The sequence below is a fragment of the Silurus aristotelis genome, assembly GCF_946808225.1.
Source record: "Silurus aristotelis genome assembly, chromosome: 1".
Lineage (NCBI taxonomy): Eukaryota > Metazoa > Chordata > Actinopteri > Siluriformes > Siluridae > Silurus > Silurus aristotelis.
In genome coordinates, this window is record NC_139574.1 from 16,114,965 (window position 1) to 16,140,974 (window position 26,010).

General features: G+C 38.0%; 1 protein-coding gene across 7 annotated transcripts in view; it reads right to left on the reverse strand.

Annotated features, from left to right (window-relative positions):
• Positions 1–26,010, reverse strand: part of macf1b (microtubule actin crosslinking factor 1b) — a 37,529-nt gene that overhangs the window by 7,329 nt on the left and 4,190 nt on the right. Inside the window, exons 1-26 of one of the 7 annotated variants that reach the window (XM_083543475.1) lie at positions 16,426–16,522; positions 16,172–16,332; positions 10,522–11,163; positions 10,176–10,232; positions 9,883–10,053; positions 9,099–9,265; positions 8,852–9,011; positions 8,673–8,757; positions 8,352–8,584; positions 8,081–8,200; positions 7,826–7,933; positions 7,450–7,668; positions 7,009–7,212; positions 6,345–6,576; positions 4,763–4,989; positions 4,408–4,530; positions 4,201–4,302; positions 3,701–3,802; positions 3,437–3,601; positions 3,166–3,321; positions 2,536–2,730; positions 2,165–2,293; positions 1,815–1,985; positions 1,573–1,728; positions 1,267–1,473; positions 14–133 (exon numbers count right to left, since the gene is read on the reverse strand). In XM_083543475.1, the coding sequence (XP_083399601.1) occupies positions 14–133; positions 1,267–1,473; positions 1,573–1,728; positions 1,815–1,985; positions 2,165–2,293; positions 2,536–2,730; positions 3,166–3,321; positions 3,437–3,601; positions 3,701–3,802; positions 4,201–4,302; positions 4,408–4,530; positions 4,763–4,989; positions 6,345–6,576; positions 7,009–7,212; positions 7,450–7,668; positions 7,826–7,933; positions 8,081–8,200; positions 8,352–8,584; positions 8,673–8,757; positions 8,852–9,011; positions 9,099–9,265; positions 9,883–10,053; positions 10,176–10,232; positions 10,522–11,085 (4,173 nt within the window). In that variant the 5' untranslated portion in view covers positions 11,086–11,163; positions 16,172–16,332; positions 16,426–16,522. Of the gene's footprint in view, positions 1–13; positions 134–1,266; positions 1,474–1,572; positions 1,729–1,814; positions 1,986–2,164; positions 2,294–2,535; positions 2,731–3,165; positions 3,322–3,436; positions 3,602–3,700; positions 3,803–4,200; positions 4,303–4,407; positions 4,531–4,762; positions 4,990–6,344; positions 6,577–7,008; positions 7,213–7,449; positions 7,669–7,825; positions 7,934–8,080; positions 8,201–8,351; positions 8,585–8,672; positions 8,758–8,851; positions 9,012–9,098; positions 9,266–9,882; positions 10,054–10,175; positions 10,233–10,521; positions 11,164–16,171; positions 16,333–16,425; positions 16,967–25,233; positions 25,346–26,010 lie in introns of those variants that run through there. The other 6 variants (XM_083543474.1, XM_083543473.1, XM_083543476.1 and 3 more) reach the window with 6 other exon arrangements.

Below are 26,010 nucleotides of genomic sequence, written 5' to 3' on the forward strand. Positions count from 1 at the left end.
GACATAATGTTACCTTCTGCTCAGTGAGCTGCTGTTTGATCTCCTCATGTGTAACAGCGATCTCCTTATGTGTGTCCAGGGTCTGTTCCACTTCAGTCATCCAGTCCATCAGCAGCTGCCAGGATTCACTGATCTGTACGGAGAACACACACAAAGTTTTAGGTATTAATAAACAAATTCATGCACAATAATGGCTAGAATAGAAATATGTTGTATTATATCTCACAATTTATCATACAATTTAGAAATGAAATTTTTCCCCCATTCATTTAATGCTTACTATTTTAGATATGTCTAATAAAGCCAAATTAATCCAGTCCATAATCTTTTATATGCTAAATATAATGTACATTTTTAAACATGAAATATAATTTTATACAGTTTATCTGCATAGTTAAAGACTTACAGTCTGTAAGTATCTTGGGGTGATGTTTTATGTACATACATCTTTTGTTTTTGTAAATTCTATTCTTTCTATTTGGTCTTTTATGTGTTTTGTGAACTGCTGAGTCTGTTGAGTTTGATGCTATTGACACCAGTTATACCCCTGTGAATTATAAAATACTCTAAACACAAAGCTACTGTTACCATGCCAAAGTTGACCATTTGAATTTTTTAACAATTAACAATTTGTATTAATTAAAGAACATGTCATACTTCTTTGTTGTCTGTAGGACAACATCTGTTCCTGTTATCATTTATGTTATAGCAGTTACAGACAGTCATTACATTTTCACTCTTTCTTTCCTCTCTCATGAATAGGATAGAATCCTGCAGCTTGTAATCCTAACAGAATCCTAATCACTTTTTTCATACGATCAAACTTAAAATTATTGTGTTGACATCTTAGACTCCCTCTATAGAGGTTAAATAATGTCTCCACAAAGAACACGTTACTATATTACTTCCTTCTTCACTTCATAAAGGAATTGTTTTCTAAATTTATGTTTATTATTAGTAGATTATGTTAATCATTCACTAAACATGGCTCTGTAAACAGAAATAATAACATATTCAAAGGAGCAGTAATTATATTATTCGTTGCAGCACTTTCAAGTCAACCTATGATCTTCTTGCATTATTGTCAGATCTGATGTTAATCTTATGTCAAGCATGTCACCTTTTCACCAATCTGAAATGAAGAATTCAACAGTGCTGTGTTAAATGTTTTTAAATTATAATCACTAACAGAGGATGAACTTGCTTTTTGTTTCTACTATATGCTACTATATTATTTATTCTAGTGCATGTGGGGTGCAAACCTACCTGTTTAACTTGTTTCTTAACATCTTCCAGAGTCTTCCCCCTCTCACTGGTGTGCTGGTGGAGCTTCCTGTAGCGGTCTTGAACCATTATCAGTAGATTCTGTATTACATCACAGTCCTCTTTCCTGCTCAGTTCCAACAGCTGAATGGCTGCATTCTCCACACAAGTCTTCTTTTCTCCATATGACTGGACCTCACTTACCAGCATCTATTATAGCAAAAGATATATAAAGTACACCAACACATGCACATATTTTATTAGTGACATTTGCATTGTTACTAAAATAAAACAACAAAAAAAACAAACCTTGTGTTCTTGAAGCTGGGTGCAAATGGTGTCTAGGATGAAGCTGGGAGTAGGTAGGGCATTAATAACCTCTTCACACTTTGCCATTTTGGTCAGCAGATCTTGGATATTGCTGTTAAACTCCTTTGCTAAAGTAAGTCCTTCTGTTAACTTAGACTGGGGACAATAACCCAAAAATAATAATGTCAGAAAAGAAAATTCGAACAGAACATGTCCATTTCTAAATGATCAAATTCGATTACCTTTCGATCTTGCATTTTTGCGTAAACAGTGTTCCACTTCTGTTCGAGGATGCTTAAGCTGTGTTCTGTGCTGGAGCCATGAGCCACATTACTTTCCTCCAGCATCCTGTGGACAGCATTACGGATATTTGTGTAGGCATGCAGTTTGGAATCCATCTCATTACACAGCTCCTGCAACAACAGCACAGACCAAAGCCAAAGTCCATTTCTACAAATTCTGAAGGATATATTTTGATTTATGAGCAATGACAAATGTAACCATTTGTATGATCATTCACAACATATACAGTCAACAGGTATGAATGCAGTAGCATGCACAGTTTGCAAATCTGAATGATCTGTAGCATTACCAGATGAGCACTGAGTCTCTCACTGGCAGAGTCTGGCATTCCCCATACAGTTTTAGTGGAGGACAGCTTTAAGTCTGTGTACTCCATCCACTGCAGAAGATCCTGGATTTCCATTGTTACATCTTGAACCTGTGGGGAAGAGTTCGAGATAATGTGTCATGCATATGCTGAAAGCAGGTGTGAAAAAAAGTAAAGCATAGTAGTTTACAAATTATATCTCCAAACATTCTACATACAACCTTCCTGTAATATTGTATCAACATATAGAATTTGGTGAAATGCAGTCATACCCTAACCTGACAATTTACCAACTGTCTTAACCCCAGCCTATGTAAACAGTGGATGTGTGACTTATTTGGTGCTCCACCTACTTGACTTAGGTAATTCTCCAGCTTCAGCTGCCTGCGCACTGTCTCAGAGCGCACAAACTCCCAGCATTCGTTCAGTTGCTCCAGCCGATGCTGCAGACCCTGTGGGCTCTCTCCTGTGCCCTCCAGCAGGACCCTTCCTGCCTGGTTCAGAGACTCCACAGTATGTACATGTGACATCACATCATTGCGCAGCACCTGCACACACAGTCAGGATGACCTCATTTATCTTTATATTGTCTCCTGTTTAGAACAAATTAAAGTCATGCACACTGAAAACCTAAAAGGTGTTTTGTCAAACTTTTGTTTTTATTACAACAATTAAGCCTATAACTTTTATAATCCATTGATTTATTTAATGAGCACAGATTTATTTGATAAACATTATTTAAAAATGTGCAATATTATTTTGTTTACATTTTGAAGTCATATTTATGAGTCAAGAATTACTGAATTATTAAATCTATATCATCCATCTGACCCTTCAATGTTAACAAATATTAAATCCTAATAATAAATAAAATAATTGTGATGAATTTTCCTATTATGACCTTCATTGCCGATGCTTCACAGACCCCTGGGAGCCCAATTTGCGAAGCACAAAAATAAGAATACGGTGTAGATTGTATATACCTTGTGCTTGGCAAGTTCTATCTCACAGGTCTGTAGGTCGATGCTGATGGGCCGAGATGTCTGCAGCAGTTCAGCAGTGTGGGAAATCCAGGCATGCAGCTCATCAAAGTTGTTCTGGAACTGGCCCAATCCTAGCAGTGCACACTCCAACTCGTGCTGTTCAAACATACAATGTATGAGCACCACCATAAACTAACATTGCTTTTAATCCCAAATGCATAGAAGTATTTCCAGTGTAAAGGGCTGATGGGTAACTATAGGTATATCGTACTTGTCGGCTGACAGTCTCCGACTCCAGGTTGTCCCAGCGCTGACGAAAATCGCTCAGTGGTGAGGCAGACCCTGGGCGCACAGAACCCGGAGAGAGGCGACCCACGTAACGATGGTTCAAACTCTCAATCTCAATCTTTTTCTGGTATAATTCGCGCTTGAACTCCTGAAGGAAGTAAAATGAAAAAAGAAAAAGAAAACACTCAAGAATTTTTAGAAGTTTTAGAAGTACTTAGTATACTGTCTCCAGGGCAATACAGCTCACCTTTAGACCACACAGCTGCTCTTTGACAGATCCAAGATCAGATCCCACCAAGAACTCTTCAGTGGATTTCAGCTCTGCTGACTTAAGCCACTCAAATAGGCCCTATAAAAAGAATGTAAAGGCTGTTAGTATGCTGCTGCACCCTTTATGCTGTTTTAATCAGCCGCCTGTTTATAAATGTACCATGTGAAGTCAGTAGAGTGGAATGGTGATTAAAAGTTAAATCGAATATAATTTTTAAAGAAATTCTATCCTTATAATGCCTTTAGTTAGTTTTGTATTATATATGTTATTAGATATTACAATGAAGCAACGTGAACGCGAGGAAAAAGCAAGACCAATTTTAATGCAATTATAAATTACCAGAATGTACTATACACATTAGCATATATATATATATATATAAATATAAATACTTAGACAAACTATTCTGAACAATGTGAAGAGGGGAAACATATATAACACCAAAATCTGACTTTTCGATTTTATTAAGCACATACCTGCAGGGTGTCCTGATAATTCAGTGCCAACTGTAGAGATTCTTCTAACTTATTGTGGCACTCAGTCCAGATCTTATTAAGATTGTTCCATGTGCAGTAGAGCTAAAAAAGTTGATTAAACACAAACACAGGGGTCTGCTTTAGCCTTATACAGTATAACATGTATTTTAGCAATTGGTGTCTAATATTCATATGTGAAATATAGACCTCATCTAAGCTTTTTGTGACTTCTGGCTTGTCTGTGTCTCCACATGCAGACATTAGCTCCATTCCCAAAACCCCAAGTGTGTCCAGTTCCCCTTGTAGCCCATCGATGTCCTCTCTCAAAGTCTGTAAATGAAGCACAGTAAATAGATAGAAAGCATCGAGTTAAAATCATGGTCCTATAGAAGCTATTGTGACTCAAATTTTTTGATTTTATTTTAGAGATATGTTCAGCAGCAACAATTTTCCAATCCGGTTCACCTTACTTCATCCAAAAATCTGACATTTATATATTCAAATCTATATTAGTCAGTTTCATAGCGGTTTACATTCTCATGTATGCATTTTTATTTATTACCTGCATTGTCAACAGGCTTTGCTGGATGGTCTCAGAATCTGTTCTACTTGAGTTGAGGTCTAGCAGAGTTTGCTGGGCATCATTCAGCCCAACTGTCATGCTGCTTACTTCATTCCAGAACCTTGTAGCCAAATCAAGCAGGTTGAAGAGCCACTTTTCCCTCTCCTGACATTGCTTATGGGTCTCCTTCCACTGGCTGGTAAGGCTGCTTACCTGCTCCTGAATAGCTGCAGAGAAGCAGAGTTTGGGGAAGAAATAAAATTGCATTTCAAAGAGCAGATAATTGTTTTTGTTAGTTATTCTAAAACATTGACAGGAAATGTAACAAGTACACTATTTTGTCAAAGGTATGTGGACACCTGACCATCACACCCGTATGTGATTTTTCCCCAATCTGTTGCCACAAACTTGGAAGCACACAATTGTATAGGAGGCCTTTGTATAATGTAGAATTAAGATTTTCCTTCACTGGAACTGAGGGGCCCAAAACTGTTCTTGCATGACAATACAAATGCCATGACATGCTATGCCAGGATTTGTGCAGTATAACTTGTATGGCCTGCATGGATTCCTCAGCTCTACCCCACTGATCTATATACCCACTGCATGCCAGATCTTTTCATTTGACATCAATGCCTGACCACAGTTTTCTTGTGGCTGTGTGGACAGATCCGACCAGGCATGGTGCAAAATCTAATGTAAAGCCTTCCTTCATGTACAAAAACCAAATGGTTACATTTCACACGCCTTCAATATTGTCCTACATGAATAAATCCACCTCCTAATAACATCATTATGATGCCACAGCTGTAAAAACCATCAATATTATAAAAACACAGTATAACAAAGAACAGGTATCTCATGTAGCGAGAATTAATACCATTGCTAAAACAAGAAACAAAATGAACACAATTCAGTAAGTCTCTTTTTATTGTAGCTACAGCTGCCCTGCATAAATCATCACTAGCAAAGCATCAATATCAATCTCTTAAAATGGGTTTTCCATGCATTTTTGTGCAATTATTTCCATGCATTACGGTTTTCCTGAGGACTTTGATTGAAGGCAATTGTGGGTTTTATTGCAAATTCTATAAAAAAGAAAACAGAAAAGTATAAATGGTTCATATAAAAGTCAAACAACTGTTTTGACCTATTTTGGCGGATTTTGTCTAATGATGTTCAACTTTTTAAAAAGTCCATCTCGTAAATGTTCTTGTGAGTATATCTGCAACCAAATCAATTTATTTTCCTTTGTCAGCCATTGTGGAATGAAAAGACAGCTATTGAATTCATATGAGTATGTTTGAGCTTATGTAGCTTATTGCTAGCTCTGACTGGTGCACTCTCTAACCATCTAATTAAAAGACGTGATTGAATGCCTTCTAGATGGCCTCAGAGTTGCAAACCCGCAATCTGATTGGTTAAACAACAGTCTTCAAGCAGCACGAACTGTACACTGCAAGAGCACACAGTTGCTGACTGTGAAGGCTTAAGGCAAATACATATTTTTGACTCTGGTATCACGTGATGTGAAAGTTGAAGCTGGCCCTGACAACTCGCCACTGCAAAAAAAAACGATTACCTGTGCCAATAGAGCTGGCTCCTGCTCCTTGTGTGTTTGCCAGCAGCTCCTCAGCTTGAGTCCTCACACTGTTCAGGCTCAGCTCCAGCTTGGAGAGCTCAGCCATAGTCTTCTTGTTGTCCTTTACCTGCTCCTGAATACGTGGGGTGAGACCTTGCAGAATCACTGTGGCCTGCATGTGGTTGTACAGACGCTCCAGGCTTTCACCTATCAGAATCATTCTCTCATTCAGCTGAAGAATAGAGATATTGGTTGGTCAAATTCTCAGCACAGCAGTGAGAAAAACATGTCTGAGTCTATCTCTGCTTTCAGCTGGAGATTTTGCTAGCACACATTAAGTTTTTAAAAATGCAATACGGGTATTCTTTTCACATCTGTTTTTATCCATTAGAAATATTTTCCATTATAATAAATTAAACCTTGATATAATGCAGAGAAACATGAACAAAAACAGGAAGCTAAATCCCTTATAATAAAAATTTTAATCTCCAGAAGTTACTGTGCACATATATTAGAGATTAGCCTGATCAATACGTTGGCTGAATGAACTAACTCTTCATTTTGTATTTTAGTGAGTAAATGATGACACAGCCTTGAGGTAGTTATGCATTTTTACACTTTTAATGTGTATAAGTCTTTATAAGTGCTTCTTTGTGTATATTACCTGTGTATACCGTGGCAGAGACTCCTCAAGGACTGCAGCAGCCTCTCGAATTCTGTTTCTGATTGTCTGGAAGTGCTCTTCAGCCTCTGCTGCTTTCTGGCAGTATTGATGTGCCTGGTCAGGACTCAGGTCTGATAGACGCTTGGCCAACATTTCTAATCGGAATATTAAAGGCTTGTGCTCAGCTGTAGATTCCCTTAGGCTCTGTGTAGCAACAGAAGTAATCATTAGTGAGAATTATGAGAACTTTGTGTGACATTTAAAAATAAATAAATTAAACTCCTTTCAAAGATACAAGTACTGTGATTGCAAACATCTGGTAGGAGCAAGTGAGTCAAATCATCTTTCAAAGGATGACCTAATAGGGAAGCTTTGGCACATAAAAAAAGTCCTAAACAATGGACTGACTGTTGGAACAAAAAGGGCCAGATTTTGTAGTACCTGTAAGAGCTCCTGTTGTTCTCTGAATGCTTCATAACTAATGGTGTTCAAAGCAAGTTGGTCAGTAAGGGTTTTGGTTTCCTGTAACCATGGCACCACCTCAGCATAGCCCTCTGAGAATTGGGACAAGAGAGACTGAGCATGCTCCAGCTGCAGCACCACATGGGAATTAGTGCCTGTAGTTATCTGACAAAGGTCCTCCAGAGTATGCAGACTTGTCTGTTAAATGAAAACAACTAAATGATTAAAGGAAATTACATACCGGTATTTAGGTTTGCTCTGTAAAATATACACAAAAAGTGTGATGCTAGGGTAACTTTTAGAGTAAACAGCTCTAGAAATTGTTTATAATGTAAAAAATGTCCCTAATTGCTACCTGAAGGCTTTCCATATCCTCACTCTCACAATATGTGTGTAAGAGTTCAGAAACCTTCATCATTTTCTCAATATTAAACTTGTGCTGAAGAATCTCCACTGCAAGTATCTGTTGGAAAAAATAAAATAAAAAATTATCCCCAGTGATTCAGGATACATCATTCTACAACACACAAGATACAAGTTTAATACAACAAAAGGGGTGCTAACACAATTTTTTTAGTTACAATTTATAGAAACTTATAGAAAAACTCACTTTCTGATCATAGAGCTGGGTTGCAATAACATCAGGGTCCAGTTGGATGACACTGAGGTTCTCCAGTCCCTGGGTTGTAGTTCTAAACCAGGCCAATTCTTTTTCAACTGCCTGTTCCAACTATAAAGGAAATATAATCGTAAACATATCAAAGGACTAGAATTACACCAACATTAAAAAAAAAAAAAAAAAAAAAACACAGCTGTACAATAATAAAAATGTACAATAAATAATATCTAAATGAGTAAAATGGGTTTTATATTGCTTTTACTCTCTGTCTCTCAGCAGCACACAGAACTGCATCTCCAGTCTGCGCTGTTCCCAGAAGTTCCCTCTCGATGCGGCCCAGCCACAAATGGAGGTCTTCCTGACTAGAGGTGCATCGGCTGGAAGCCTCCAGTGCCTGTTCCAGCCTTTGCAGAACATCAGCACTGCCTAAACAGATCACTGAGTACCGGATCCGCAAGCTGTTTGCCTTCTCTTGTACCAGCTGTGACTCCTCTTCTGTGAAAGAGTGGGTTAAAATGACCAGATTTCATATTTTATAATTACTTTTATAATGATGATTAATGAAGGCTAAGAGCGATTATACCTGAGACATGCTCCATGAAATCATGACAGCACTGTTGAAGTTTTCCTAAGTCAGCATTCTTTGCTTGTATTTCCTCCATAACAGCCTATATATAATAAAACAAAAGAAAAGGTCACTAACAAAATAGAATAATACTGTTCAGAAAATATATAAAGATCCTCAAACATCTGTTTAATCACCTTGGCCTGATCAGTGGCTTCTTGCAAATGCAGCATTGTTCTCTCTGCAGAACGGAGTTCAGCTAAGTCCTGCTCCATGGATATCAGCCACTGATGAAAACTGTCTATTCTCTCCTGAAAGAGCTGAGCCTGAGGCAAAATGAGCTCCAAACGCTGTCTCCTGTTAACATAATACATACCTTTGCTCTTAAGGGATTACAATAACTCATTGAGAAGACACAAAGAGCTTTAAAGACATCATGCTGACCTGCTATTAGCACCTAAAAGAAGAGCTTCCCACTTCAGTTTAAGTTGGGGAAGTTGGAGTTTTGCTTTATCCCTGTCTTCCTCCAGAAGTCCCTCTGCTAAAAGTGGGCCCTCCTGCATCATAGTTTCCATGCTAGACCTCCTGTCCTCTAGAAGACGCTGTAGAAGCTGTTGGACAAGTAAAGTCAACAGTATTTGCAAAAATACAAAAAATACAAAAAGTATTCTGAACCTTTTTTTTTTTTTAGCAAAGGTAGTAAAATGTTTATTTTTGATGGAATTGTGTGTGGGTAGATGATTTACTATAAGTGTGTGTGCCAGTATTCACAAATACTGCTGTATTTTTACAATGCATAAATAGACTTTGTAGATTTAAAATGTAATTTTCACTATAAAAACATTATATTTAAGAGAATATGTAGGTTGGAAAAAGCATGCCGACTGGAAATGAAGCACTTTCACTCCTTGCTCTGTATTTTTGCCCATGAAGTCAAAGGTTTGTCTCATGTATCAAGGCCTCATTGTTGTTAACCAGGCATGTTTCACCTTACTCACTACTCTAACAAAGGGGCGCTATTCCACGCTGAAAAGTGAATAACTTCCCTTCAGAAACTGTACACAAAAGAACCTCACTGTCAGCACAAACTTCACAGAAGTATTGCATTTATTCTTTCACAATAGAAAGTGCTTTAGAAAATCCTCCTGCGTTTATACACAGCTCTACAAGTAGAACAGTCCATAAAAATCATATGGGCTTTTTATTATGGAGAAGAATGGAAGCATACCTTCTGTTCTTGAAGCTGAGCTTTCACTACTTTAAATTCAGATGAGAGAGGTTTTTGATTTGCCACGAGCTCTTCAATTTCACAAACCCATGTTAACAGTGTCTGTAGATTTTGCTTAAACATTTCAGGATCCCCAAATCCATCAGTCAGAGCCAAAGTACTCCTGGTACTCTGGAAAAAAAATGACAAGAATTACAAGTGTGAGAAAATAACAAGAATTCATGGAACTTAACATTAGATATTTCAGGTGCCAGTCTTTTGATGGCAAAATAAAGTAAAGATTTTAACAACACCTTCCATCTATCCAGACTTAATTCCTTCTCCAAACTGGACTTTCCAGCACTTTGCAGCTGTGAGCAAAAAAAATTTGTTCCTTATTTGTTATTTGAGTAATAAATATGAGATTAAGAAAATCTAAGGTATTTTTGCATCACCCATCCAATAGTTGGTGAGCAAATATTTTTCAATTAACAAAAAAACAAGAAAATAAATAACTAATATATAATCATATGAGTAATTTTATACTGCATTGTCAAAATTGATCACAAAACAGATGTTATTCTCAAAGTAGGTCCTTGCATCAAATGAAAATTCCTAATACTTGGAAATCTAAACAAACAAACAAAAAATCAGAACAACCTCTGCTAATTCTTCAGCCGCTCCTGTGAGGACTCTAACTGTCCTGGTAATAATAGGATCTCCGCCTTGCTGTCCTGCTGGATATTCTGTCACCTCCACAATTTCTGTCACGATAGTCTCTGTCACTTCCGTGACTTCTGTGACTTCTCGAGAACTCAGAGTTTTCCATGACCATGGGCTTCCAGAGTCTCTTCTCTGCAAGGTGCCTCTTGTCTCCTCTGTTCCACATTGTCCCAGAGGTGATCTCCTGTACTCAGGAACATTGGTCCTCCTGGGCAAAGATCCATTGTATAGGGTTTTGGCCGGGGAAGGTGTGTTTCTCCAAGCGTTGTCTAAAGTGCTGGTGGTTGTGACAGTAGGAGCAGGGGAGCTCCTGTTTTTGTCTGGAGTGGGAACTTGTGGAGAGGTTTGGTCCACATTCTCTATTTTCCTTCCTTCCTTAGAAGGCTCTGGGACAGGCCAGTCCCTCTGTCGCTGGTAGCATTCTTTAAGGAAGGCCTCATTTGACCTCACTTGCTTGGACTTCTGACCCAGGCAGCTAGGTCTACTTATGAGGTTACCCATGATCCTTCAGCCTACAGGCAAATAAGTCGTGAGGCAAGAAGGCCCCTGGGCCATGCATGCAGGAGTCAGTTCAGCTACCTAAAATAAAAGGGTGCTCAGCATGAGTGCACTTGCATATATTATTATCCTTCATCCCAAACAATTCTGCCTCTCCACCTCAAATTCTTTGTGGAGAAATCTAATACAGGCTGCACACCACAAAACTTAATTTAACTATTGCTAATTCCAAGAAATCAATACCATCTACAAACAAACAGTAGAAATAAGGGACACAGGACAAACTAGGTTTCAGTTCTAACCCACTACATATCCAAAATAAATACACTAGCAATTATAGTTGCAACAGCAATAGTACACAAACACATTAATGAAAATTTGGGGCATAGAAGTGCAAGTGGCAGACTTCTCTATCTGGCAGGCTTTTCCAGGATTCCCACTGTTTTCTATGGCAGCTAGAATTAGTGTCCCCTGCCAGAGTTGGCCCCAGGAAGGCACTGGGAAACCATTTATCTCCTGATCAAATATGACAGGCATAAAAATGCTGCTATATTTCTTTGTCTCAAAAGGTGGGGGTTCTGATTTTGATTCTTTTAGCAGAGATTAGGATGAGTGCCAGAAATTATGTGAGGAAGCGAAATACATATTGTAAAAACAATATTTGATAAACAACAACAACAACAATATTATTATTATTATTATTATTAATAATAATAATAATAATAATAATAATAATAATAATAATAATAATAATAATAAAAAGCCTTTCCTGAACTGCAAGACTAAAATATGCCTTTTTTGTCATGTTCTTGTAACTTTTTTTCTGAAGAGTCTAGCTGCCACTGAACCCAAAATTATGCAATATTCAATTCAATAATTCTAAAAAAAAGTTTGTTTTAAAAAATTTACAAAATGTACAAAATTCTACCAGTTAAACCCAATAAATGGCTGTAAATCTTGATAAAAAAAAGTAAATCTTGCTGCTACTGTTCATGTAGTTCAAGCCAGGTCAGTCTATATCATATGATTAATTTAATGAAATTGTGTGTGTGTATATATATATATTTACATAACAATTTTAATCAATTAATCGTATTAATCGTACTGTACGTATACAGTATCTCACAAAAGTAAGTACACCTCTCACATTTCAGCACTAATTTTAGTATATCTTTTTAAAGGGACAAAACTCTAGAAATGAAATAGCTCAACATACAGACATTATTGCCAAAGTAACTGCCAACAAAAGTGAGTACACCCTAAGTGATAACAGCTGTATGTTGTTTACTATACAAAGCCACATGTCCTATTCACCATGTTCATGTTTTTGTATACTTGACAGGAACATACACATTTGTGTATCTTGTTGCTGTCTCACAAGAAAGCCCACAAGAAGTTTGCTAAAGACAATCTGTCCAAGAGCATGAATTACTGGAATCATGTCCTGTGGTCTAATGAGATTAAGATAAACTTGTTTGGCTCAGATGGTGTCTAGTATATGTGGCGATGCCCTGGTTAGGAGTACCAAGAAAATTGTGTCTTGCCTACAGTCAAGCATGGTGGTGGCAGCATTATGATCTGGGGCTGCATGAGTGCTGCTGGTACTAGGGAGCTGCATTTCATTGAGGAAAACATGGATTTCAACATGTACTGTGACATTCTGAAGCAGAACATGATGCCCTCCCTTTAGAAACTGGGCTGTATGGCAGTTTTTTAATATAATAACGACCCAGACACACCACCAAGGTGACAACTGCCTTACTGAAGGCTGAAGGTGAAGGTGATCGAGTGACTAAATATGTCTCCAGCCCTGAACCCTATTGAGCACCTTGGGGCATGCTCAAGCAGAAGGTGGAGAAGCTCCATGTGTCTAACATTTAGCAGCTCCATGATGTCATTATGGAGGAGTGTAAGAGGATCCCAGCAACAACCTGTGCAGCTCTGGTGAATTCCGAGCCCAGGAGGATTAAGGCAGTGCTGGTTAACAATGGTGCTCACACAAAATATTGACACTTTAGACCCAGTTTTGCCATGTTCACTTGGGTGTACTCTGTTTTGTTGCTAGTCATTTTAACAATGGCTATATGTTGAGTTATTTTCAGAGGATATCTATCTATCTCTCTCTCTCTCTCTCTCTCTCTCTCTCTCTCTCTCTCTCTCTCTATATATATATATATATATATATATATATATATATATATATATATATATATATATATATATATATATATATATATATATATATACAGTGAGGAAAATAAGTATTTAAACACCCTGCTATTTTGCAAGTTCTCCCACTTAGAAATCATGGAGGGGTCTGAAATTGTCATCGTAGGTGCATGTCCACTGTGAAAGACATAATCTAAAAAAAATAATCCAGAAATCACAATATATGATTTTTAAACTATTTATTCGTATGATACAGCTGCAAATAAGTATTTGAACACCTGTCTATCAGCTAGAATTCTGACCCTCAAAGACCTGTTAGTCTGCCTTTAAAATGTCCCCCTCCACTACATTTATTATCCTAAATTAGATGCACCTGTTTGAGGTCGTTAGCTGCATAAAGACACCTGTCCACCCCATACAATCAGTACGAATCCAACTACTAACATGGCCAAGACCAAAGAGCTGTCCAAAGACACTAGAGACAAAATTGTACACCTCCACAAGGCTGGAAAGGGCTACGGGGAAATTGCCAAGCAGCTTGGTGAAAAAAGGTCCACTGTTGGAGCAATCAATGGAAAATGGAAGAAGCTAAACATGACTGTCACTCTCCCTCGGACTGGTGCTCCATGCAAGATCTCACCTCGTGGGGTCTCAATGATCCTAAGGAAGGTGAGAAATCAGCCCAGAACTACATGGGAGGAGCTGGTCAATGACCTGAAAAGAGCTGGGACCACCGTTTCCAAGGTTACTGTTGGTAATACACTAAGACGTCATGGTTTGAAATCATGCATGGCACGGAAGGTTCCCCTGCTTAAACCAGCACATGTCCAGGCACGTCTTAAGTTTGCCAATGACCATTTGGATGATCCAAAGGAGTCATGGGAGAAAGTCATGTGGTCAGATGAGACCAAAATAGAACTTTTGGGTCATAATTCCACTAAACGTTTTTGGAGGAAAAAGAATGATGAGTACCATCCCAAGAACACCATCCCTACTGTGAAGCATGGGGGTGGTAGCATCATGCTTTGGGGGTGTTTTTCTGCACATGGGACAGGGCGACTGCACTGTATTAAGGAGAGGATGACCGGGGCCATGTATTGCGAGATTTTGGGGAACAACCTCCTTCCCTCAGTTAGAGCGTTAAAGATGGGTCGAGGCTGGGTCTTCCAACATGACAATGACCCGAAGAACACAGCCAGGATAACCAAGGACTGGCTCTGTAAGAAGCATGTCAAGGGTCTGGCGTGGCCTAGCCAGTCTCCAGACCTAAACCCAATAGAGGATCTTTAGAGGGAGCTCAAACTCCGTGTTTCTCAGCGACAGGCCAGAAACCTGACTGATCTAGAGAAGATCTGTGTGGAGGAGTGGGCCAAAATCCCTCCTGCAGTGTGTGAAAACCTGGTGAAAAACTGCAGGAAACGTTTGACCTCTGTAATTGCAAACAAAGGCTACTGTACCAAATATTAACATTTACTTTCTCAGGTGTTCAAATACTTATTTGCAGCTGTATCATACAAATAAATAGTTAAAAAATCATACATTGTGATTTCTGGATTTTTTTTTTTTAGATTATGTCTCTCACAATGGACATGCACCTACGATGACAATTTCAGACCCCTATTTTCCTGATACTTATTTTCCTCACTATATATATATATATATATATATATATATATATATATATATATATATATAGTGAGGAAAATAAGTATCAGGAAAATAAGTATCATGAAAATACATGATTTACATCTTGTTTCTAATTGACTCATTCTTGTTTTAGCACAAACAAAATGCTCCTATATATATATATATATATATATATATATATATATATATATATATATATATATATATATATATATATATAAACAAACAAGATGTAAATCATAAACTATCAAATTTCATTCAATTGTAATTTCTGTAAAAACCAACACCTACAGTACATGCATTGTGCATCAAGGTGACTAACTGTAAAACTAATTTTTTAAAACAAGCACTCTCACTCATCCACTGTTTAGAACAATGTATTCAAACTGACTAAGCATTCAAGGCACTGTAATGTATCACAGCACAGCCATTATGGATGACCCAATCCACCTTCCATTAAGCTAGAATAGCCTGTTGTTTAAGACCTCCCATCTAGGCATTGATTTTTTTGCTTATCACAGGCACATTCCCAATAAATCAAATGAACCTAATAATGGAGAATTATTCTCATGGACAATCTGAAGCATTTTTAATAAACCAGAAAATGTGGAAATACGTAATAATATTTTGTCAGCAAAAAACTAATAAATGATAATAAATACAACTTCTTACTGACAACGAAAGAAAATCTAAAGCACACATTTTTTATTATTTTTTTAAAGTTTCTATGGGCAACAAAGCTATCCCAGTGTTGGTAAATAAATAGGTGTATTGCTAGAGGCTACTATAACAACACTAACCGTTCCATTGACCCCAATATGGCCAATAAATGGTAGCAGCTGGTGTTAGAGATTACAGTGGCTACACTTGTAGATTATGTGTTTTTATCTGTAATTCATAATCGTAATAAATCAAAATTCCATATTCCAGTCTGGCAGGCTTCATATAGTAATCAAGTGGGTTCTCTAATTAAAATGGATAGTTGTAGGGTCCTCCCGGGACACATAAAAGCCCTTAACGGTATTGTGCAGGATGTGATCTCATACTTACACTGACAGTAACCAGATAATGTCAGTCAATGTACCTGCATTCGTTTATTTTTTAGGTTTCTACTGTCCATTTATTGTTCTCTTAAAAAGTGATTTAATTCATTTTTTTTGGGATGTATTCAATACATAATTCAAATTTAATTATATAAAACTGAATCTGAACTATAATAAATTGCTCTGTGTCAAATCTAAAACACATTTAGTCAAAAATAAAGTATACTCACAAATACAGGAATGAGGCAAGAACCAAGGCATGTTTTTCAGAGTAAAAATCAATGATAACAAAAAATTCCTCCAAGCTGCTGTTCATAATCATACCAAAATCCCCTTCAGTAAAAAACCAAGAACAGTCCACATAGCATCACACACTATGCACCTTTCCCTGCTGAGGCAGTGTAAAAGAGAAGTTTGAAAGAGCCCACCCCAATCTTAGAAATTTGGCGGTTTCTGACCGTTAAGGACACTGATTCATACTTACCAATGTCCACAGAGGACAAACAGCTAACAAAACAATTCCATAGGTTCTTCTGCATTCAAACCACAGATCAAAAATCTTCAGCATCCTTTTAAAAGGCCTGCTTTTACACTGGAAGACTGATACATAGGCATACAAATATTGTGCACTTGTGTACACAACCTCACTCTTTTAAACACACTTTTAAACACAAACACACACACACACTAGGTCATGCTTTTCCGTTGCCCACAGTCACAGGCGAACAATGTTCTTCCCTGGATTCAGCCTCCCCCTCCCATCGACACTCTCTGTCCTCTTTGTTGCACCCTCTTCGATAGAGAAATTCCTTCCTCGTTGAGGCAACTGATGGGATGTGCACACACTGAAACCCAGTATTCCTGCTGCACTCCACTTGTCTCCAGGTCAGAAATAAAGCATGGTTCCCATTCACAGATCTGGGTAGAGTGTTGGTCCATAAGCCAGCAGTGTGTTGTGCATACTCTCAGGCTCTTGTTTCTCTTGTGCCAGACAGTTGGACAGCGAAGCACTCTCTCATCTCCGTTGCTCCTTCTTTCCCTCCATTGGCTAGCCCCTCCCCCAGATCCTCTTTTGCCTCCCAAACTCCATGCTTTGCTTGTGGAGAAAAAAGGAGGAAAAAAAGTGCTCTATAAAGACCCCAGGCTGCCCCCTAACATTCACATGTTAAGTGACAGCTGCCTCCGTGCCTATATCGCCCGCTCTCTCATTCTCCTTCCCTCCCTCATACAGCAAGTGCAAGCCTGAACAGGGTAGGCTACAATAAGAGGGACCCCCACTCCTTCAGCACCACACACAACCCCCATCTCTATTCAGGTCCTGCAGACTACCACCACCAAAGCTACAAAGAGTGCTAATTACTGCAAAACATCTCTGATTACTTTTCAGCTTGTTTCCTGTCTGCAAACTTTCAAACAACAATCGCAATATTGAAGAGAAATTAGACGCTTTTTTTTAAAGCTTAAGTAAATGTGGTGTGGTTTTAAATTTCCACTCAGCATTCTCACAGAACCTTAGCAGAAAAAAGGTTTTTATACATACAGGAACCTAATAATTTATTAAATAAAGCACCTATTAAGAACAGCAGATGTAAGTAGATCTTTGTGTTTTCCATGGGTCCTTTGGGAGGAGGGACTATTATCAGTACTTTAGCAAGGTGTCAGATCTCACATAAGCCCTCAGCCCTGTGGGTATGGTGTGAGATCGGGAGGGAGGTGGAGAGACACAGAAAAAGATACAGAGCTGGGAGTGGACAGGTGTATAAGCAGGTGTGATATAACCCTTGAGAAAAGAAGCACAGGTGCTGTGCGCACACACACACACACACACACACACACACACACACACACACACACGCTTTCTGTTCTCATACACACTCTCATTTCATTGCACCTGCACTCCACCTATTATCTACAGCACATCTTTCACATAACCCAGGCAGATGGGGCTCATAGTTAATTGCCATCTTAATCTTATCCAAAGCAGCTTAGTTAAACCAGACACAAAGCTCCACTGAAAACCTGATGACAATTAACCTTACATGTTTTTTTTTTTTTTTTTTTGCAGACCATGCGAATATTAGCTTTCGGAAGCTGTTTTTAGCATACTTGTGTTAGAAAATGTAGTAGTTCATTCAATAGGTGTGAACTCACTGTTCTCTATTGCATTCCCTGCCTTTATTCTTTATTCTAATAGTACAAGAATGTGGGTGTGACCCTTTGAGAACAAAAGAGGACATCTCTGGAAGACAATAGAGCTTTCTTTATCAAAGAATGGCAAAACTATGGAAGAGTGAGGGCATGAGAGCTTTTGGAAGACAATAGGAAAGACCCCCTTAACCTTGAGCTTGAAACTCTGATGCAACCTTTGGGCAAACAATATGGTGGGGTTACACAGTAAAGACCACCCCTGTTGGGGGAGACCTGGGGTGAAGCATGGGTTCCAGCAGAGCAGCTGAGGGTAAAAAAGGGGCAGTTGACGAAGAGAGAGATGAAAGCGAGACAGAATTCATATGCCCTCTTCACATGAATCTGTCATTGTAATTCCAGTGGGAACTGTGTACGAGAGACTCTTCAACCACTACACTAAGCACTTAAATTATTAACGTTGACCCATCCCCCAAGACTGAAGACATTGGAGGATATAAAACAGTCAAAAGGAAGCAATGATTAAAAAAAAGCAGTAACAATGCCTGTTGTTAAGGTTGTCCTGGGAAAGAAAATCCAGCGAGGTAAAATGATTTACCCCTACTAAACTTTGATTCAGAAATGATACATATGTGCAGTATTGATATGACCTTTGCTTTAATGTCTATCAGAAGGATTTGGATAGTGAGTTTAAATATTCAAGCTCTTAATGTAATAATAAAAATAAAGCCACAGTTCCACTATTATTATAATTGTAGTCAAATGTGAGCCTTTTTGGGAATCCTAAATAAAAGATTTGCATTACCTACAACTCCATTCTTTATACATTAAATGAGCTCACCTGTAAATGTGTTCTTTTGAAATTCCACTATAGAAAGAAGTCACATTACATTATAGCAATATTTACAACAATGCACAGTTTTTTAACCTATTAACCTTTTTTACATACTGTAAATTGAGGGCACTAAAGGTTATTTCTAATACTGACAAATAACTGCTAGATTTACTATATTCACTCAGTACATACAGTGAGGAAAATAAGTATTTGAACACCCTGCTATTTTGCAAGTTCTCCCACTTAGAAATCATGGAGGGGTCTGAAATTGTCATCGTAGGTGCATGTCCACTGTGAGAGACATAATCTAAAAAAAAAAATCCAGAAATCACAATATATGATTTTTTAACTATTTATTTGTATGATACAGCTGCAAATAAGTATTTGAACACCTGTCTATCAGCTAGAATTCTGACCCTAAAAGACCTGTTAGTCTGCCTTTAAAATGTCCACCTCCACTACATTTATTATCCTAAATTAGATGCACCTGTTTGAGTTTGTTAGCTGCATAAAGACACCTGTCCACCCCATACAATCAGTAAGAATCCAACTACTAACATGGCCAAGACCAAAAAGCTGTCCAAAGACACTAGAGACAAAATTGTACACCTCCACAAGGCTGGAAAGGGCTACGGGGAAATTGCCAAGCAGCTTAGTGAAAAAAGGTCCACTGTTGGAGCAATCATTAGAAAATTGAAGAAGCTAAACATGACTGTCAATCTCCCTCGGACTGGGGGCTCCATGCAAGATCTCACCTCGTGGGGTCTCAATGATCCTAAGGAAGGTGAGAAATCAGCCCAGAACTACACAGGAGGAGCTGGTCAATGACCTGAAAAGAGCTGGGACCACCGTTACCGAAGTTACTGTTGTTAATACACTAAGACGTCATGGTTTGAAATCATGCATGGCACGGAAGGTTCCCCTGCTTAAACCAGCACGTATCCAGGCACGTCTTAAGTTTGCCAATGACCATTTGGATGATCCAGAGGAGTTATGGGAGAAAGTCATGTGGTCAGATGAGACCAAAATAGAACTTTTGGGTCATAATTCCACTAAACATGTTTGGAGGAAGAAGAATGATGACTACCATCCCAAGAACACCATCCCTACTGTGAAGCATGGGGGTGGTAGCATCATGCTTTGGGTGTGTTTTTCTGCACATGGGACAGAGCGACTGCACTGTATTAAGGAGAGGATGACCGGGGCCATGTATTGCGAGATTTTGGGGAACAACCTCCTTCCCTCAGTTAGAGCATTGAAGATGGGTCGAGGCTGGGTCTTCCAACATGACAATGACCCGAAGCACACAGCCAGGATAACCAAGGAGTGGCTCTGTAAGAAGCATATCAAGGTTCTGGCATGGCCTAGCCAGTCTCCAGACCTAAACCCAATAGAGAATCTTTGAAGGAAGCTCAAACTCCGTGTTTCTCAGCGACAGGCCAGAAACCTGACTGATCTAGAGAAGATCTGTGTGGAGGATTGGGCCAAAATCCCTCCTGCAGTGTGTGCAAACCTGGTGAAAAACTACAGGAAACGTTTGACCTCTGTAATTGCAAACAAAGGCTACTGTAACAAATATTAACATTGACTTTATCAGGTGTTCAAATACTTATTTGCAGCTGTATCATACAAATAAATAGTTAAAAAATCATATATTGTGATTTCTGTTTTTTTTTTTTAGATTATGTCTCCCACAGTGGACATGCACCTACGATGTCAATTTTAGACCCCTCCATGATTTCTAAGTGGGAGAACTTGCAAAATAGCAGGGTGTTCAAATACTTATTTTCCTCACTGTACCCCTAAATTATAATTTCACATTTCACCTTCTAACTCTTTAGACACAATTTTATTCATGAAGGCATTCTATGGTACTGAAGTGTATTGCGTTGAAGACAGGATGGCAATGTGTGAACTCTTGCATTTTAGTGTCTGTAACAATCAGAGGTTTGGCATGGTCTCACTCTGCACTTGCCAAAAATTGCAGTCTGTGAGACACCTGATCCTTGATCCCTACACAGTCATCTCCTCAATGAGTTAATTATATTGTTCCCTCTGACACAGACTGTCTCTGTCCACTGACTCTGGCCACAGCTTTTACTACTCAAAATCAATCTGCTCCACCGACCATGTAATACCGCAATAAAAGAAAGGGACAGAATAATGAAAAGCTTGTTCTCTCCTTAATTATACATGCTACTGGGTTAGTTATAGACAAAAAAACTCAAAGATAAAACAAGTATAATAATGACCAAAGAATATGGTTATCATATTTAATAACATTCTGATTCATGTAATTACAGTTAGCTAAAGCAATATCATGTAGATTACGATTTTGCATATCATTCACTAATTTCTAAAATCAATAGCCTCAGTATGTTCACAAAGCAGATTGTAGGGGCGAATCTGTGTGATGCCAAATGGGTTGCAGATGAGGCCAAATTTGATCTAAAACCCCATGTGTCCGAAGACCTGAAAGCACCAAAGTGGATTAATCCTACTGACTTGTATCCCTCCCCCAACATTTCACTCTCTCTTCTCTGCCTTTAAATTCAATAAGACTTCAACGGACCCTCCAGTACACCATAATTAGCACTTGAGCAGACACTGCTCTTTCCATGCGTCTCACGTGAGGCCTGTGCTAAGTGATAAATGAATATGTACAAAAGGATCTCTTTCGAGTCAGAGGGTCAAAACTAAAGCACTATTTGACAAACACAGTAATTTATCACCCCAGAGTTCACTTCCCAGAAGAGAGTGTGTGTTGGGATGGGGTCTTCCCTGCTGGGATGTCTGGAATACTAGAAGCTGAGTCACTGAGGGGGAAATAAAGAATGAACAACTTCAAATGCCTTCAGTTTCATCTATTCAACAGCTATGCAGAGTCTATTCTCAGGGAGAACATTTATGTCATGCTAAATTTCATCCTGATCTTGCCTGGGCAGGTGTTTAGAATAAGTAGTTGAAAACACTGCATTTTTTTTGCCCACAGTTGACAACTAAAATATTTATAAACAGTTAAATATAAGGTAAATAAATGTAATCAACATTTCAGAATGTTCAGTAATTAGCTGCTTTTAGTGTTTTTGGACCTGTGGTGCAGAACGAGTTGATCAGAACACTGTGATAAGAGTGCAAGTTTTACACAAGGGAGCCCTGCTGTCAGATGCTAATTATGTCTGAGGTTTTACAAAGGCAGGGCCTTTACATTGTCTTCATGTGCTAAATAACTACAGCTAATCAGTGTTTTATGTTAGTTTGTGGAATGTTGTTCTTTCCCATGAGCATCACTAAGAAAACCATTGTGGTTCAATGCCTGTTCAATGCCATAAGATGTTTATGGAGAATCAAGAAGAATCCAAAAGCTTTCAACCCCTTTCATAGACCATTCTGAGTCTGTTTGAATATTATGCATGCAGTGCTAATTTCAAATGCAGACTTTGCTTTAGTGAAAAGAGTGGAGTGAAAAGAGAAAACCATTAAGACACAGTATTTATCCAACTATTCAATATCAGCAGGAAGTCAAAAGAGAAGACAGAAAAGAGGCCCATGCACTGGGGATCAAGGAAAAAAAACATATGAGAAACTTATTTCTAGGTAATTCCTGCTATATACAGAGCTGCAATGCTACAATTTTTTTTAGGAAATGTTAACCTAAATAGAACATTTAACCTCAGAAGACATACAATTTAGTATTATTGCATAGACATGTGAGGAAATGTTTAGAGGTGTTGAAAAATAGTAGTAGATATTATAGCAGTAAACTCCACAATTCTGGAAATAATCCCGTAATAAAAAATAAAAAAAATCAAATAAAAAAACCTTGGGTTTGAGAATCCTTACTGTAGCCTGGACCAACAAAAATGCTTTAAAGAACAAACTAATAATCTAAAGGACAAATGTGTACAACCCCACTTCCCAAAATAATAAATAAAAAACAGAATGCAATGATTGGCAAATATTATAAACTCAGATTTTATTCACAATTAAACATAGAAAACATATCAACTATTTAAACTGAGGAAATGTGACATTTTGGTTGCAACACATCCCAGAAAATTTGGGACAGGGCCAAAATGATCTCTGTGTAGCATCCTTTTACAACAGTCTGTATATGTTTGGGAACTGAGACCAGTTGCTGTAGTTTTAAAAGTGGAATATTGTTCCATTTGTTTCTGATACAGGATTCTAGGTGCTTAGCAGTCCTGGGTCAGCTTTGTTATATAGTTTGTTTTATAATGCACCAACTGTCACCAAATGTTTAATTGTAAATGTTTGGGACTACAGGCAGGCCAGTTTAGCACCCAGACTCTTCTACTATGAAGCAATGCTGTTGTAATAGATGCAGTATGCAATTTAGCTGAAATATGCAACGCCTTCCCTGAAAAAGACTTTATCTTGAAAGAAGCATTTGCTGCTCTAAACATATGTATACCTTTTAGCATTGATGATGCCTTTCCAGATAAGAAAGCTGCCCATTCTATTTCAATCAGTAATGCACCCCTATACCATGAACTGAGTGCTGATAAAAAGCAGGATTGTCCCCTTCTCTTTAGTCTGGAGGAAGTGGTTTCCATGGTTTCCAAAAAGAATTTCAAATTTTGATTCGCTTGACCACAGAACAGTTTTCCACTTTGCTTCAGTCCATGTTAAGTGAGTTTTGACACAGAGAAGACAGTGGTGTTTCTGGATCATGTTGACATATGGCTTCTCCCTTGCATTAAAGAGCTCTTTTATACCCAATCATGAGAGAAAAAAGAATCTTTTATACCCAATCATGTTACAAACCCAATAAGTTGCAAAATGTTCAGCTGTTTCTTTTTCATAACACTTACTTACTTTTGTTGCTCCGTCCCAACATTTTTGAGATGTGTTGCAGCAATCAAATAAAAAAAATGACTTAATTTTTACCTATAAATTGTACATTTCCTCAGTTTAAACATTTGTTATGCATTTTATGATCTATTATGAATTAATTGTGGGCAAATCATTGCATTCTGAAAACTGGTGATATAGTGTCCATCCTAAATCATGCCACTTTCTTTTCCACTTTGTATTTATAATGATATACTACACATCATTATAAAAAAATGATGTGTTATGAAGTGGAATTATGTATTGTATGTGCATTATTATATAATAATGTCATTGTGTATTATGTTTCATTATTTATATGTCATAAGTAATCAAGAACAACACAAACAAATAATGCTATTAATGCTATACTAATGCTATAGATGTTATTATCATCATCATTATTATTATGCTGTCTTAGTCAAACCCATGCTAATTATGAAAGACTATAAGCAAGCACTAACCAATAACAGCTGACAAAATGCTACACCAGGGTTTATATGGACAGATCTTAGACGTTTGCCTCTGTAGGATCCAATTTTTCTTTTCCTCCTCATCCTCTCATCTAAATCTAATGTTCTTTCTGTGTGCTCTTTCATGTGTGAAGAGGCCTCCAATGCCATAGTGCACCCCACTCTCCCTATCTACTTACAGCACAATAGACTGTGCCTGGATGTGCCTTTTCCTGATAGGAACTGCACCTAACTCTCTCTTTCTCTGGTGCCAGGCCTCTGAGGTTGTAATGTCATTTGCTAACACTGAAGAGTGCGCACACACACACACACACACACACACACACACACACACACACACACACACACACACACACACACACACACACACACACACACACACTTTTAGAACATCATCTGGAAAAAAGCAGGGCAGCTACTGGTCAAAAGGACAATGTACCATTAAACAGCAACAAGAAACTAATCACCTTAATTTTCTACTTTTTGACATAAAAACTCTGTTGCCAACAGTTCAGAATATCACAGCAGAAGTGTGAAGTGTTTTAGAAGAGGTGTGTTAGTAACATTTTGAATGTTAATGTTAATGACAGGTGATTTACTGCATGTATCGCAATCATTAACACTCACTAAACACTCACATTTCACTAAAATGTATCATTCCTTGTTGCTGTGATGTCACCCCTATCGGTAAATCTTGGGATGTATGATATGTATATTTATATACTGTAAATAATATTAATATACTGTACCTTTAATGATTGAAGATACAATTTAACCTTAAGCACCACTGCTGAGATTTTAGGGAAAATATTTAAAGGTTAACTACCTTCACTTTCCCAGGTAAAGAAATATATGTATGCTAATAACAGTACAAAAAACCCACTCGAGTTACTATTACACAGTATGCTGCTTAATCACTCCGTCTTATGAACCTTTAGGATGCAACAGAGAAGCTAATGCATTTGTTTGGGCTTGTGGAACTCACTGCCGAATCCACAGGAGGCAATCTCATCTCCATGCTCTTCAGCCAGTGGCGCAGTGCCCGGATCTGCCCTCGAAACTCAGACTGCCACTGGCTCCATTCTTCTGTGTCCATCCTGGGAAGTGTCAGGAGACATGCAGAGCACATTCTGTACACTCTGGTTTCTTGCATTTTAATGATCTCATATTACATATATACAAAGCCGTTACAGAGAAATGACATCTAAGCTTTTTTTTTTGTCACTGTAGGTAATTCAACAGTTCCACAGCTGTTGAAAACGAAGTTGGGCATGCAGGTGAATTTAATATATAGCATTGCTAATACAAGAAGCAAAACTTATAATTGGCAGTAGAAATAAATAGCATGAATCATGCAATAATAATGAAGCTGAATTTCAGGTTTTCACATCTTTCATCAACTATTTGGCATAAATTTGTGTCAGATGACAGAAAATGGAAGAAATGAAAAGCAAAATTTTGGGCAGTGTGACAAGTGCAGCTTGTTACCAATGACTGTATATGAGTGGACAACATGGCACCATCTGCATTTTTGCAATCTTTTAGGTCGAAATAAAAGATGCCAGCTTGCAAAAATTGAAGCCAAAATCTATGCACAAATGTAAAATTTGGGTTCTGTTAGTGGAAATTGTATTTATAAAAATGTGCAGGATTTACACAGTGCTAAACAAACAGCCACTAGATGGCCTCAGAGACATTTTGGCTTTACATTTAAATCCTTGCTTAGACACCCATCCATATAGACAGTCATGGATAATAATGA